This window comes from Meriones unguiculatus, chromosome 10 (assembly GCF_030254825.1).
Source record: "Meriones unguiculatus strain TT.TT164.6M chromosome 10, Bangor_MerUng_6.1, whole genome shotgun sequence".
NCBI lineage: Eukaryota > Metazoa > Chordata > Mammalia > Rodentia > Muridae > Meriones > Meriones unguiculatus.
In genome coordinates, this window is record NC_083358.1 from 52,193,318 (window position 1) to 52,206,041 (window position 12,724).

The window sequence follows — 12,724 nt, forward strand, 5'->3', positions numbered from 1 at the left end:
GGAGAGAATGTTGGGAGAGAGAACTGAGGGTAGGTACCTCTGGGACAATCTAGAAATCTAGGACAATAGAGCCCCTCAGGAATCTACGAGGGTGACCCAGCTCCAACTCCAGCAGTGGGGGATATGGAACAAGAAACAATCACCTCCCGTAGCCAGACAAGACTTCAGATGGAAAGATGGGGATACCAGCCTAGTCACAGAATCTTCCACCCACAATTCTTCTTCCCTGTAAGCGGTGCAGGGATAAAAAGGGAGCAGAAAGTGAAACAACAGCCAATCAATGACTGGCCCAGCTTGAGCCCCATGCCATGAGAGAGAGCCCACCCTGACACTATTAATAATATTCTGTATACTTGCAGATAGGAAGTTAGCATAACTGTCAACAGAAAGGATTCTCCCAGCAGCTGACGGAAACTGATGCAGAGACCCACAGGCAAACATCAGGTGGAGCTCAGGGAATATTGTGGAAAAGTGGGAGGAAGGATAAAGGAGCTAGAGGGGTCAAGGACACCACAGGAAGACCTACAGAACCAACTAACTTAGTCCCATGGGGCCTCACAGAGACTGAACTGTCAACCACGAGGCATGCATGAGATGGACCTAGGCCCCCTAAACATACAGATGTGCAGCTTGGTCCCCATGTGGGACCTCTCCCAGCAGGATCAGTGGCTGCCTCTGACTCCATTGCCTGCCCCTGGATCCCTTTCCCCTAAATGGGCAGCATCTACCCTCAATAGAAGATGTGCCCAGTCCTACCACAACTTGATATACCAAGGTGGACTGATATCCATGGAAAGTCTCCCCTTCACTGAGGAGAAAGTGGGGAGGTGGATGGGAGGTGAGAAGGAGGGACTGGGATGGGAGGGGGGAGCAGAAGCTAAAATTGGGATGTTAATTAATTAAATAATTAAAAGAAAGAATAAAAGAAAGAATCGCCACCTCAAGTTCCAATTCTCTTTGTCACAGGATTCCTGTCTGCGAAGGGTCATCACTGGCCTCATACCTCCTGGTGACACTCATGCCACCACGCTGCAGTCCAGTTCCACTGAAATGTCCCGCTTGCCAACATAAACACCCCCAGCAGGACGAATATCAACACACAAGCTTCTGCTGTCTGATTTGGGTTTAGATCACTGCAGGAAGAAATGCCTGGACTTGTCTGTAAGGGATTATTCACATGATGTTTGTTGTGGTGAGGAGACCCACTATCATGGGGACCGCCATGATGGCTGAGGTTATCCAGTGAGGAGAAAGGAGAAATCCAGCACAGGCGCTCAGCCCTCTGCTTCCTAACTGTCGTGAGCACCACAAGCGCCTGCCATCCTGACTCCCTGCCAGAGGGACTGGAACACAGGATGACCCTTCCTTCTTCTGGCTTCTTTCATTAGGCTTTTAGTCTCTGAAATAAGGCAAGCGACTAGTACAGCTGTGCCCCTTTGAGCAGCAAGACGACTGCGTGGGAGCTCTCCAAGAGGACTCAAGGCTCTAAAGGGAACCCCTACCTGATGGTTAAACTTCACTGTCAACAGGTGTATGTCAGCTAGGACATGGGCCAGCAGGAGCGTCTGTGGGGCTTTCCTGAACATTGGGCTGGGTCCTGTCTTCCAGTCAGTGGCACTTCCCAGCAAGTAGCCTGGAGGGGCTCAGGACCAGCCAGGTCCCCACTTCTCTCCTTGCCAAATGACTGCAGAAGCTCCACCCCGGCCCCCTTCTGTTAGCACTGCAGCCTCCTCGGACCGTCGGACTTCAGTTTCTGCCTTCCAAGGTGGACTGCTCGCTGTGACTCCCCGGACACCTTCCAGCCCTTCAGACTGGGACTTCTGGGGCCTCCAGCCTCGCAGGCTGAGCTGCTGCTGGGCTCTCAGTTTCTCTCCGCCACACAGAGAGCCACTGTTAAGCTGCCCTGTCACACATGTAAGCCAGCCCAAATCCTGGTAAGATACACATGCATCCTACTGGTTCTGTTCCTCTAGAGAACTGTCAGCTTCATTAGTTCTCCTCAGCTCTGTACAAGAAAACAGCAAACGGCGATGTCATCTAAACCTTCGGTGGATTGGCTGCTGCTCACTTCCCAGCATTCACCTCTGCACCTCAGCCCCGGTACTCACGCATCCCACCGCTCACCCCTGGCATGCAGTGTCCTGCTCACACACAGCCGTGTGTTCTCAAGCTATGCTGCTCCTGGCACATCAAGTACCAGCTGACAGATTGCCTCTACCTGACGCTTTCTAGAACCTGTCTGCTCCTATTCCCGCCAACAGTAAGCACGCACTCCTCTGCTTCCAGAGCCCGTCAACTCCACTAGCTGCAGCTGAGAGTCTGCCAAATGATCAAAGACTGAGGAGCTCAGCTGCACTGAGGAACCAGGCATGCGGGACAGTTAGTCGCTTTTAATTCCTTCATGTCCCGTACTTTAGGACTTTTAAAAAGACATGCTATAGACATAGGCTTTTATTTAAGCTGTGCTTCAAATCGGAATGACCTCTTCCCAGACAATTTTACATTTGTGGTTCATTTTTCAGAGACTCTGTGTGCTTTTTCTTGTGTTTTCTACACAGGAGTTAACTCTACCTTTGGGTATTTAAGTCCCTTCTACAGAGACAAAAAGGACAACAATTATTTTAATAAGAAGAAAACCTGGAGCTGCATAAATTAGAGGATGGTGTTATGATGAGGATAATCTGAGTAGCGCTCTCAGTAACAGAACCCAGACTCCCTTAAAACTTGGTGAGGGTCAGTCTGCCTTTGTCCTAGGCCTGAGCCAGGGTCAGCCTGCCTGTCTCCTAGGCCTGAGCTAGGCTTTCTTTCTGAGTCCTGGCATTAAGAGCTGAGTCACAGGGCTGAAGGGATGCTCAGTGGTTAAGAGCACTGGCTGGTATTGCAGAAGATCAAAGCTTAGTTCCCAGCTCCCACATGTGGCTTACAACTGTCTGTAACTCCAGTTCCATAAGATCCAGCACCCACTTCAGGCCTCTGTGGGCATTGCACATAGGTGCTGCACATAAATTCACGCAGGCATGGCACTTACTCACATAAAAGAAAAATAAATAAGCCTCAATTAAACTAGAAGAGCTGAATCCCAGAGGCATGGACTCCGGGTGAGAGAGTACAAAGGAATATTTAGTCACTCTCTCTGCTGAATGAGCCTGCTTTCACCAATCCTCACAACTCGTCACCCTCTGCTCGGCCCTTTTTTTGACAGTGAACTTATCACTCCTTCCATCACAGCAGGCAAATGAGCCCATCTCACTAACTTACTAACACTATTCCACAGTGTGTGGGCCCTTCCGGCCCAGATGCTGCTACACATGGGTCCTCCTCTCTTTTGCCTAACACCTGGGCAATGGACAATGCTGGGCTCCAGTTTTATCTCCTCCCTACATATAAGTTGCACCCACCCAAAAACAAACAAACAAACAAAACAACTCAATGATCTTAATGAAATGATTCAAAGCACCCATTTACAACTGAATTGTTAAAACGATAGGAAACGAGAGTCCTGAGTAGAAACTGCTGCTGTGGTTGTTTGCGATGTTTGATGTTTTCTTTCTTGGTGCTACTATGACTGAACCCAGGGACTCACACACGCCAGGAACACCCTCTACCGCTGAGGTCTAGTCCCAGCTGTTTTCGCTTTGTATTTTGAGACTAGGTCTTGCTGAGTTGACCTTGAACTTTTGATCTTCATGCTTTGCCTTCTGAGTAGCTTGGGGCTATAGACTTGAACCCCCAAACCCAGCTGAACAAAAGGAGTCTTACCTCAAATACCCACACAGTTGCTGGAAATTAAATGTATTAATGGGTTTTGTACATATCAGTTCAAAAAAGTAACAAAGCCCTCCACAGCTCTCATTGTCTACTAGAAAAAAAGCAAACTTCTTGGTTCTGAATGAAACAGTCCCCATGCATTACTTTATAGAAGAGCTTCTCTTTCTTAGTTTGCTCTGTTTCCACCTTCTATTACTCTGCCACACCTGTACCTGCCTAGCTTTTGCAGTATCAATCCAACACTAATTGACCTTTTTCTAATTACTGAATACAGAAGGCAATTTATGTGTCCTGGAGAACAACTTTTCAAATGGAGCAGAAAAAAAAAGAACATAAATAATCAAATTACCTTTCTGTCAATATTATGGAATGGCCCCAGCCACTCTGTTTTTAGTAAGCAGGAGCGACTAGGGCAAGCAGACAGGAAAGGTGCTTGTGGCTGAGGGGAGAACCCAGCAGACACATAGAAAGGAGTGGCAGAGACTTCGTGAAACGCTGGGAAGATTTGTACCACATAGCCTGCTGTCATTAAGCTGTCTGTGAGGAGAGACAGTGGTGGGAAGGGGCGCTCTCTGCTTGCTTTCTCACTGGCTTGTTTGAAGCCAACCTCCCCCCACCCCTGCGCTATATTGAACAAGTGCTTATCCTATGAGAACACTTAATTTTCTTCTTTAAATGCCACAAAATACTTCCCCAGTAAGGGTTAGATAAAGCCCGAATGCCTTCAGCGTCTACTGAGTCTGTCCAGCAGCCTGCTTGTCTAGCAGCCTGTGCAGGACTGCCTTCCTTCCTTAGGTGGAAGTGAGGAGGTTTGTCCACAGAAAGGCTGCACCTCTGAACCCCTCTGTGTGTCTAAAATATCCTCAGAGTCTCAGACTGAGATTACTTCCTCACAGTAATTATCATGGGTGTGAGTTTGTTGGTGTGTGTGTCTGTGTGTGTGTGTCTGTGTGTGTGTGTTATGATGCAATGATGCATCTGCAGAGTTTAGGGGACACCACTGGCACACATGGTTTATTATTGACCAACATGTCTTTACATGGCTTCATAATGGGGCATGAAGGTGAGGGGATCTCAGTTCATTCCCATAAAACCAACCAGGCCGCCTTCTGCGTGGCTAGGAGAGGCACACTTGAAATTCACAATTCCCACGTCTAAATGTGACAGTTGGTTTACTGTAATTATTATTCCTGTTGAAGCTCAATGATATTTCTTGGTCCCTGAGGGACAGCAGGCCTCAACAGTCCTCCCCAATTAGTTCCTATAAGAGGTACAGAGCACGCTGAGCTAGGCTGTCTGCATCCTGGGCAAAAGGGTGCACCTGCCGCGTTTCCACAGAGACGGTGACATAGGCTCCAGGCCCATCCTCAGAAAGTAGACCTGTGAACAGGGAACCTGAGCAAAAGGCCTGACATTTTACAGCATTAGAATAAGCTGATTAAAGCTAGGGGATTTGGGGGAACTCGCAGGAAAGGCTGGCATGCATCCTGTGACTGGCAAGTGCAAATGAGAGTGCTGATCATTATTTCACACCATGGTTTATTATGACATATGAGTGCCAAAAATCAGAGTCAAAGCCAGGCAAAAAAAAACAAAAACCACTACCAGCAGCATAATCCTCTCCTATTTAGCTGTTCCACCCACAGATCTGTCTCTGGAAGCCTGAGAACGGAGGATGAATCATAACAGGGTTGAATTATTGAATGAAATTGGAATGTCACACATCATTGGGGGAGGGGAGCACAGGCAGGGATGTGGTTATTTCCCTGTAGCACTCTGTTGTCCTAAACACCCATGATGGTCGCTGAGAAGCGTCCTGCTTCTGGAAGCTGAGTGGCACAAATGCCTGGCATGGAAGAGGTTGGCATAGCAACTCCGCATGGGCCACAGTGAGTCACAGAGCTCACAGGCATGGAAACGAACCACCTGAATGAGTCTGCATCACGATGGGGTGAATAAGCTGCACACAGCATTTCTCGCAGCTTTTTTTTTTTTTTTTTTTTTTTTTTTGTGGTGAACTATCAAGTTAGTAGCAAAAGCAGATCATTTGCTGAATGAACATTGTTCATGATTCAAGGAGAGTTTATTCTCTGTGCTTTTCCCAGGTGAATACGGTTACACTCAGGCAGAAGTGAGGTATTTGTCCCTGGAAATAGACACAATGCCCCATGAGCTGCAACACGATGTACCCAAAATAAACTTTTGTGTTTGTTTTTTTAAAATGCATTCACTAGAAAAGAGTTGCTTACCTTTTGGCAACAGGACCCTGGAAATCGGGATCGTACATCCTTGGATCACCTGCATTTAAAACAAAGATCTTTTTAAGCATTTAAGTTGAAGAAGTAGCAAATAAATAAATATAAAGGGTTATAAAAAAAAAAAGGGCGTCTTCTTGGCTTGGCTCATGCGATAATAAATCCTTATTTTGTCCAGGACAAGAACAGGTGTGCCCTGATCACACTTGTCAAGATCCTGTCCTCTCTCCAACCAGAGGCAAGACCACCAGGGCCATATGGGATGCTATAAAAATATCATCCTGCAGAGAGCACCACGCCTGAGGATGTCTGGGAGAGCAGCCTGGGGCAGTGCTGCAAAGCTGCTCGGCCATTCTGATATCCGCCACTTCCCCGTGTGGCTGAGGGCCTGGGAGTGCACATCCTAATTAGAGATGTTATTATTCAGCTTTTCCTTCCTCTTAGTAACTGGTCCTTCAGCTTTCACTTAAGAAGTCCAATTACAAGTCCTTGCTGGCCTCCGCCCTGCTGGCTGTGAGTTGGAGGTTGCTTTGAAGATCTACTGGCAGACACTGCTGTGCCACGGTGGAGCTACAACACTCCTGTCTTTGCCCTAACAAATGGCCGTTTCCTGCAACACGTTATCGTGCCAAGTTCTGTAAAGTCATCTCTGGCCACAGGCCTATAATTGTAACCCCTTACCCCAGGGCTCCTCTCTGTGAGTGCTCCAAATTCTTCCTCTAGATATTTGGGTCTATCTCAAAATTGGTCCTGAATCAGAGACAGGATCTTAAAAGTCTTCGGAGAAAAGCCTTCGGGGTGTCAGTAAGTTGATCCTTCTTTCACAAAGTAGGAAACCACTCTACAGCACCTGGAGGCTGGTGTAGGTACACTCAGGGCAAAACAGAAAAGCATAGATTTGCAATGGAAGTCCAGGAGCCAACCAGCCTGTAAATATGTATGAAGCATCCGTGACACATGGAAGTGCCTAAAGTGGCATAGAAGGTGTGTAAGGCATGGTCAGTCTCCACCTTAGACAGTAGTGTCTACATACTGAGGCCTTCTGCCCACGCGTAAACTAGGAGTACTCCATGCAAAACAATTAATGAAATACTAAATCACGTGGTACTGAAGGAAAAATACAACCCAGGTAAGCTAACTACAGTCAGGTAAACACAAGAAATAAATAACTTCACTACATTGAAACTAAAAGTAGCCAAGCACACAAACACACTACCACAACCAACAGCAAAATCAAAAGATCTAACAGCCATTGGTCATTAATCTCTCTCAACACCAATGGACTCAACACTCCCCCAAAAAGACACAGACTAACAGAATGGATGCATAAACAAGACCCAACAATCTGTTGCCTACAAGAAACACACTTAAGTCACAAAGATAGACATTACCTGAGAATAAAGGGCTGGAAGGCTATTTTCCAAGCAAATGGACCAAAGAAGCAAGCAGGAGCAGCCATTCTAATATCTAATAAAATAGATTTTCAACCAAAATTAATCAAAAAGAGATGGGGAAGGACACTTCATACTCATCAAAGGAAACTTCCACCAAGAAGACATCACAATCCTGAACATCTATGCCCCAAATACAAGGGTACCTACATTTGTAAAAGAAACATTAATAAAACTTAAACAACACATAGATCCCCACACATTAATAGTGGGAGAATTCAACACCCCACTCTCAACAAAGGACAGGTCTACAAAACAGAAATTAAACAAAGAAACAATGACTCTAACAGAGGTCATGAATCAAATAGACCTAAGAGACAGAACCTTTCACCCAAACAAAAAAGAATTTACCTTCTTCTCAGCACCCCATGGAACCTTCTCCAAAATAGACCCTATAGTTGGTCACAAAGCAAGCCTCAACAGATACAAAATTGTTCACCATAGAATAAATTTGGACCTCAATAACAAAAGAAATAACAAAAAGCCTACACTCACAGGGAAACTGAACAACTTGTTACTCAATGACAGCTGGGTCAGGAAAGAAATAAAAAAGGAAATTAAAGACTTCCTAGAATTCAATGAAAATGAAGATACAACATACCCAAACCTATGGGACACAATGAAAGCAGTGCTAAGAGGAAAGTTCATAGCACTAAGTGCCTTCAAGAAGAAATTTGAAACATCTCATATAAGTAACTTAACAGCTCACCTGAATGCCATAGGGAAAAAAAAGGAAACAGACATACCCAAGAGGAGTAGATGGCTGGAAATAATCAAACTCAGGGCTGAAATCAATAAATTAGAAACAAATAATTCAAAGAATCAATGAAACGAAGAGCTGGTTCTTTGAGAAAATCAACAAGATAGACAAACCCTTAGCCAAACTAACTAAAAGGCAGAGCAACACTACCAAAATCAACAAAATCAGAAATGAAAAGGGGTCATAACAGCAGACACTGAGGAAATTTAAATCATTAGGTCTTACTTCAAAAGCCTATAAACCACAAAGTTTGAAAATCTAAATGAAATGGACAATTTTCTGGATCAGTTCCACTTACCAAAGCTGAATCAAGACCAGGCAAATAAATTAAATAGTCCTATATCACAAATGAAAGAAATAGTCATATTTCCCCTAAGGAAATAGAAGATGTCATCAAAAGTCTCCCATCCAAAAAAACCAGGGCCAGATGGTTTCAGCATAGAATTCTACCAGACCTTCAAAGAAAGCTAACACCAGTTCTCTTCAAACTATTCCACAAAATAGAAACAGAAGGAACACTACCAAACTCATTCTATGAAGCCACAGTCACCTTGGTACCTAAACCTCACAAAAACCCAACAAAGAGAATTTCAGGCCTAATGACCTGAGTTTGATTTCCAGAACTCACATGATAGAAAGAGAAAGTCAACTCCAAACAGTTGTCTTGGGGCCCACAAGCACATGGTATGTGTCTCCCCACCACTACATAGAAATAAATATGACAATAAATAAATAAATGAATATTTAAATGCATTATTTAAAAAAATTAGAGAGAAATCTATCCCTAGGAAAAGAAAGAGCTGAAGGAAATGAAAATAGAACAGCAGAGTTGGAAAACTGGCCAGCTTTGAATGCCACCATCTCAGCCCATCTGAGAACTAGGTTGAGTTTCACCAGGTATATGGCAGAGCTTTACTGAGTTTCCACCTTTCATGCTTGTATATTTGTGTGTGATGCTGAAATCCTAGGCAAGCAACATTCTACTAAATGATATTTTCAGATGTCCTTTTCTCTTTTAAATAGCTCAAGTTGGAAAAGCACAATTCAAGAAAGTCAAAGAATTTCAAGAGAACTGACCTTAAATTCTCATTGAAAAAATTAAGTGTCCATTTTTATCTAGACCTCTATGCTCTTAACACACCAATCTCCTATCTCACAATGTTCCAGATAGAACATGATGTGAATTGCATTCTCTTGAGCTGTATTACCAACAGCCCTTCTCTACTTAATGCTCCCAATAGTTCTTGAAGTTTCTATCCATTTGTCATCATGATATTTTAAAAGCAGAATACTGAGGCACAGAAGGGCATGCTGATATACTCTAGCTCACTCAGATATCAACAGGTAAAAGAGGATGTGAATTTAGACCAGCTAGCTGTAAACCACAAGAATCTTTTAAGTGGATAGAGGAAAAAAAAACAGACTGAAAGCTGTTATATATATAGCTTATATTGCTCCTGCAGTTCTCTGCGTCTTACATTAAAGATAGTTGAACCTGGTTTTAAAGTATGTGGGTGCCCTTCTGCTTTTTGTGGTAAGTACATCACTACGTAAGAAGCAGGCTAAAAGGTCATTATAAAGTATAGCTGAGAAGCTGTTGCCTTCTGATAATGAGTCTTGGTTGCCTTATATTTGGGCTCAGAATACTCTACTATTTCTGTCAAAGGGTAAGATTTAGCTGATCTCATATAGCCCTGAAAATTGGCACATAATGACTTCATCCTTTCCTCTGCAGTAGCAGAATTTGTATTGTGATGAGATTGTTTTTATTTCCCTAATCACATCTCCAGAATTAACAGACATGGAGGCTAGATGAAGATACTCAGAGCTCCACCTTCATATGGCTTAATTGGGTGAATACTATTCATATTTCCCACTTGAAATGAAATAAAAAACTAAAATCAGATTATATTTATAAGCTCTTGATTTTTGATCATTTAATTATTATGACAATAGAATCACTTTTATTACGGAGCAAAACAGGTGTTACTGTAGTAAAAGAGTGAGTGTGCTCCCCTCATACAAAGCAACTTCTTCAGCAGGAATAATTCACGAAGATTAAGGAAAAGGAAGCAAGTCCACTAATTCAATGCTGTGTGCACATTTCACAACATTCCACTGCAAAAAGATTGCAAGACCCATTAGCCAGGCATATCCAGACTTTTTTTTAATGGAAATATATTTGTCAGTGAAAATAACAACATGAACAAAATTAAAAATCTAGAGGCTGAAACTGCATTCCATGCCCTGTGTTCCGTTTCCTGCCCCACAACTCTGCCTATTTTCCAGGAGGCATATAGCAAGACCAGGAATATCAAGTAAGAGCCACCCCCAGCCCTTGCCTGCCACCTCTCCTGAGAGCACGCCCAACAGTGGTGAAGGGCACTCCATACCCTGTGCTCCGTTTTCTGCCTCACAGCCCTGCCTGGTCTCCTGGAGGCCATGTAGGCCCCAGGGACCACAGATCATGCTGGCACTGTGGACCTCAGAGGCAACCCCAGTACTCCAAACCCCAGAAGTCACACAGGCCACAAACACCCCAATGGAGACACCCTACTGAACCTGAAGACTTGTTGGTCTCGTCATCGGAACCCCAGGCCACTTAGCTCAGACGACTGAGAGGAAATAGAAGCCAAGGGGGAAAATACCCCAAGGACCATTACAACAAAGATAAACTCATAAATCAGCATCTAAACCTATGAAAACCACAAAACCCAGATGTCTAGAGGCCAAAAACAAACAAACAAACAACAACAAACCACAATCAGCAACAGGGAGGGCAATAAGACACCATCAGAGCCCAACTACCCTACTACACCAATACCTGGATATCCTAACCCATCTGAAGAAAAATAATTTAAATCCAATATCATGAAGATGATAGAGGCCTTTGAAAAGAGAAAATTAATAAACCCTCAAAAGAAATACAGGAAAATGCAATCAAACAGGTGAAAGAAGTGAATAAAACTGTTCAAGACCGGAAAATAGAAATAGAAACAATAAAGAAAACATGAACTGAGATCCTGAAAATGAAAAACCTAGGTAAGAGAACAGGAACTTTAGTCTCAAGATTCACCAACAGAATACAAAAGATGGGAGAGAGAATCCTAGGCAGAGATGATATGATAGAAGAAATCAATGCATCAGTCAAAGAAAATGTTAAATCTAATAAATTCTTTCCAGAAAACATACAGGAAATCTGGAACATTATGAAAAGACCAAACCTAAGAATAATGGGAACAGAAATAAGAGAAGATTCACAGGTCAAAAGTCCAGAAAATACTTTTAACAAAATCATAGAAGAAAATTTCCCCAACTTAATGAAAGAGAAGCCTATAAACATACAAGAAGCCTACAGAACACCAAACAGACTGGACCAGAAGAAAATCCTCCCACCACAGAATAATCAAAACACTAAATGTACAAAACCAAGAAAATATTAAAAGCTGCAAGGAAAAAAAGCCAAGTAACATATAAAGGCAGACCTATCAAAATTATACCCAAATTCTCAACAAAGATTCTAAAGGCCAGAAGGGTCTGGGCAGATATCTTGCAGTCTCTAAAAGACCACAGATGCCAGCCCAGTCTACTATACTCAGCAAAACATTCAATCACCATAGAGGGTAAAAAAAAACCAAGATATTCCATGACAAAGCCCCATTTAAACAGTATCTATGCACAAATCCAGCCCTACAAAAGACACTATAAGAAAATTTCCAACCCAAGGAGTTTAAGTACACCCAAGAAATCACAGGAAATAAATAATTCCACACCAGCAAAACCAAAAGAAGGGAAGCACACACACACATATACACACATAGACACACATACACAAACACATACACACACATGCACGACCACCACCAACTATTTTGTTTTGTTAGTTTTAAAATAATGTTTGAAGCTTTGTTTAAGTTTTGTACTTCTTCCTTTTGGTTCCTAAAACTTTATTAATCAAAAGAGTGTTTCACTAAATGATTAATTTGATATGTAGTCATCATACTAAACATTTCTATTAATTCCTGCCATCATATTTAAATTATGTAATAAAAAATAAATCATTCTTTTTAAAAAATAGAAATTAATAATCATTGGCCATTAATAACTTTCAATATCATTGAACTCAATTTCCCAATAAAAAGACACAGACTAACAGAATGGATGAGAAAACAGGGCCCATCACTCTGCTGAAAACAAGAAAAACACCTTAGCATCAAAGATAAAAATTACCTAAGAATTAAGAGTTGGAAAGGGATTGCCAAGCAAATGGACTCCAACAAGCTGGAGTAGCCAATCTAATATCTAATGAAGTAGACTTTCAAACAAAATTAATCAAAAGAAGTGGGGAAGGACACTTCACACTCATCAAAGAAAAAATCCACCAAGATGACATTTCAGTTCTGAACTTCTATGCCCCAAATGCAAGGGCACCCACAGTTGTAAAAGAAACATTACTCAAGCTTAAATCACACATTGATTGCTTCACACTA

The 12,724-nt window shown here is 42.9% G+C and overlaps 1 protein-coding gene across 6 annotated transcripts in view; it reads right to left on the reverse strand.

The window, feature by feature from the left end:
* Positions 1 to 12,724, reverse strand: part of Slc44a5 (solute carrier family 44 member 5) — a 264,702-nt gene that overhangs the window by 85,848 nt on the left and 166,130 nt on the right. For all 6 annotated transcript variants that reach the window (XM_060392462.1, XM_060392460.1, XM_060392459.1 and 3 more), the window contains one exon: positions 6,018 to 6,066. In XM_060392462.1, coding sequence (XP_060248445.1) covers positions 6,018 to 6,066 — 49 coding nt within the window. The remainder of the gene's footprint in view (positions 1 to 6,017; positions 6,067 to 12,724) is intronic.